The sequence below is a fragment of the Plasmodium reichenowi genome, chromosome 11 (genome assembly GCF_001601855.1).
Source record: "Plasmodium reichenowi strain SY57 chromosome 11, whole genome shotgun sequence".
Taxonomy (NCBI): domain Eukaryota; phylum Apicomplexa; class Aconoidasida; order Haemosporida; family Plasmodiidae; genus Plasmodium; species Plasmodium reichenowi.
This window is the reverse complement of record NC_033656.1, coordinates 943,630-947,670: the sequence shown is the minus strand read 5'-3', so window position 1 is coordinate 947,670 and position 4,041 is coordinate 943,630. Positions and strand designations below refer to the sequence as shown.

General features: G+C 20.9%; 1 protein-coding gene across 1 annotated transcript; it reads right to left on the bottom strand.

The window, feature by feature from the left end:
• Positions 1-4,041, bottom strand: PRSY57_1125000 (hypothetical protein; the record flags this gene model as incomplete). Its single annotated transcript, XM_012908214.2, has 1 exon — positions 1-4,041. One exon carries the CDS (start codon positions 4,039-4,041, stop codon positions 1-3), a length of 4,041 nt encoding a protein of 1,346 aa, XP_012763668.2.

Genomic DNA, 4,041 nt, shown 5'->3' with positions numbered 1-4,041 from the left:
TCAGTTTAATTTTAAAAAATTTGGATAATTGTTAATATAAAATGTGTGTACTTGAAACTTGGAATTTAAAGAAACTAATATTGTTGATTTATGATAATGATTTAAATTTTTATTTTTTAAAATATTGAATGGAGCAAAATCTACTAATAAGATTGGACTTTGTGTAGTAGAATAGAATAATTTTTTTCTTTTTAAATAATTTTCATTAAATTCATATATATAATTTTTTTGTATTAGTTGATTATTTTTCTGTTTTGATTTTTTTGTTATACCTATAGCTAAATATTTATTTGTATATTTATCAAATTTTACATATTCTATAATTCCTTTAAATTTTTCTTGATATATTAAATGGAACTGTTCAAGAGAATATATAAAAATTGTATCGAAAGAAAAAAATAAGATATATGTATTATATTGTGATTCTATTACTTCAATTCCTTTATATAAATTAAATATATGTTCATTTAATGATGTATATAAAGGATGTTTAATAACAGCTAATGTTTTTAAAGTTACTGTATCCCATATGGTGAAAAATTTATCATGACATAAACAAAATATTTTCCCATCTGAACTAACATCACCATTTAAAATAATATTATTGTTATAATTAATATCTTTTATAATAGTAATTATATTGCTAGAAAATTTTCTTTTATTATTTTCTTCACCATCGCTTTTGTTATTATTATTATTATTGTTGTTTAATGAAGACAATCCAACAGCATGCTCATTATTATTTTTTTTATAAATATTATGAATATCTGTTCCATTCATTTCGTTTATCATCTTATCCATAATTTTTATATTCTCTGTAACCATTTCCAAACAATCTACAACATAATCATTATAGATACATTCATCAAATATTTTTTCACATTTATCAAAACACCATATACTTATATTTCCATTTGTTTCAAATAATAGGAACATGTTTAAAAATGGATGACTTTTTATCATTTGATATTTCTCATGCTCAACAGAAATTATATCATTATTATATATGTTATTATTATTATTATTATATATGTTATTATTATTATTATTATTATATATGTTATTATTATTATTATATATGTTATTATTATTATTATATATGTTATTATTATTATCACACATGTTATTATTATCATACATGTTATTATTATCATACATGTTATTATTATCACACATGTTATTATTATCACACATGTTATTATTATCACACATGTTATTATTATCATATATATTATCATCGGTACATATATTTATATCATCCACTGTTTTATTAATATTTCCATTAATAGCTTTAAACACATCATTTGTTCCTTGACCATCATACGTTATCATATTACAAGGAACGGCATATTCATATATATTATTATATTCCAAATCTTTGTCATGTAACCAAAACTTTATAGTATATATTCTATGTATTAAATTTGGTGATGAAGAATCTAATAAGGTGGGCATAAGGTAATTTCTTTTTTCGATCGTCATTAATAAATTTCTATTATGATTAAAACAAAAAAATATTAATTCCATATCATTTACTTTTTCAATATTTGTTCTACTTTTATATGTCATATTTAAAGAACATAAATATTTTTCATGTTTATCTTTTTCTATATTATATAATTGTAAATGAGAAAAAGATGTTAGAAAACAAAAAATTAATCCTTTATTTGAATCACAATAAAAAGACATTTGATATTTTTTATATAAATTATTTTCAACATTACTATTTTTAAAAAGTTTCTTTTCTAATTCTTTTTCTATGTATCGAAAACTAAGAAAATTTTCTTCTATTTTCTCTTTTTTACGCTTTTTTATACTCACCAACTTTTTATTATCATCAATATTCTGGTTATCATCGTCATGATGCTTCGAAAATTCATTTCTGTTATTATCCTGATCATCATATTTCTTTGTTTCTTCATTTAAAAATTCATTTTTGTTTTTTTTATTCCTTGATATAATATCTTCTACTTCGGAAAGGTCATTAGATTCATTACTTGATTCATCACTAGAATCTTCTGTTGAATATTCCTGACAGTTCGCAAAGTTATTCATATTATCATCATACATAGTATTATTAAAAAGGTTGTTATTTTTATGTTCATTTTTATAAAATCCACGTCCCGTAGTTTGATCACCTATATTTCGTGTGTAGTCATATTCATCATTTATCTGACTCATAAAAAGATTCATACTATTTTTTATATTTAAGTCTACATTTGTATAATGATAAAATAAACTTTTTAATGACAAAGGCATGTTGATACCATTATATTTATAGAAAAACAAACGATGATTATAATTAATAAACATGAGAGAATTATTTAAAGAATTACAAATTATAAGATTTTTTTCTTTATTCAAATATATATAATAACATGGAAATCCTAAATGCGAAATAAATTCATATGATGCTTTGTCTATATCATAAAATAAAATAACAGCTTCTTCTCCCCATGAAATAATTTTCCTTCCTTCAATTTCAAGGTTGTATACAGAATGCGAGTGCCATTTATATTTTATCATGTGAAATTTATAAATATTAATAATTTTATTTTTATTAAAATCAAAGTTAATATAAGGTATGTTCAGAAGAGGAGGAAGTTTGACTTCATGACTCTGTTCATTATTATTAATGTAGTCATTATTGTTGTCATTATTGTTGTCATTATTGTTGTCATTATTGTTGTCATTATTGTTGTCATTATTTGTATTGTTTTGATTATTATTATTATTATCACTCATATAGTCCACCTCGTATGCCCCTATATAAGGAAACACCGTTTTTAAAGAATCCGTTCCAGGATACATATGAAACGGTTTGATACTATTAAATATTTTTTCATATTGTTTATTTTTATTGTTTTCATTATTCGATAATAGCTCTTCAAATAATATAACATGGATATATCCATTTATAAAACCTACCGCTAAAAAATTATCATCACTTATTTTTATGGATGAAATATAATTTCTAAAAGCCATGATATTATAACTCCTTCTTTCTAAATCATATATAATTATTATATTATTATTTGATAATACTAATTTATTTAATTTTTTATTTATATCTATCATAGAGAAATAAATATATTTAATTTTTAAAATAGGTTTGATTTTTAATTTAGCTAGGATATGAATATAATCATCATTCATATAGGTATTATTATTCCTATGGTTATAATCTTGTTGTTTATCATCATTTATTATATGATTCATATTATTGTCATAATTTTTTCTTAATGTATTATTATTGTATTCCAATTCATTATCTGTTAACTCAGACATATAGAGCTCTGATGGAAAATATTTATTATCAAAATTACATTCTGAATCTGATTCATATGAATATGTTATATGATGATTTAATAATTTACTTCTATATTCTTCCTTTTCTATATGATTTTTATTTTTTAGACTATTAGGATAATTTTCAGACATATAAGATTCATATTGAAATATAAATCTAAGAAGAAAAAAGTTTGTATACATTTTCCCGTCATTTATTTCCCATGTAGCAAAACACAATTCTCCATTTTTTCCAAAACTATTAATATAAAATAAATTTTTAATAAAAAATTTCTTAACATATTCATACTTATTTTTACTAATACGATATATATATATATAATTATTCATCCCTTTTATAATTAAATATTCTTCTTTATATTTCTTATCATAAAAATAAAATATCCTATCTATATCAAATGATAACACAATTCTTTTTTTCTTTTTCTTTTTTAAATCAATTAATAATATAGAACTATGACTACTCAAATATACAACATTTCGTTTAGATAATATCGCTTTGTTTTTAATCAAATTACCACCATAATTTAATTGTAATAAATTTATATCTCTATTAAAATTTTTATTCTCTAATATTAACTCCTTTTCCAATCTACTTGAATATTCATTTTGTAAAATCTCATCATCAAACTTATCCAATACATCAACTCTTTCTTCCTCATTTAATTTTGTATCTCTTAAAACTTTAAGCGGCATAAATTCCTTGCTCACATATAGTTTGCTTCCCTCCAT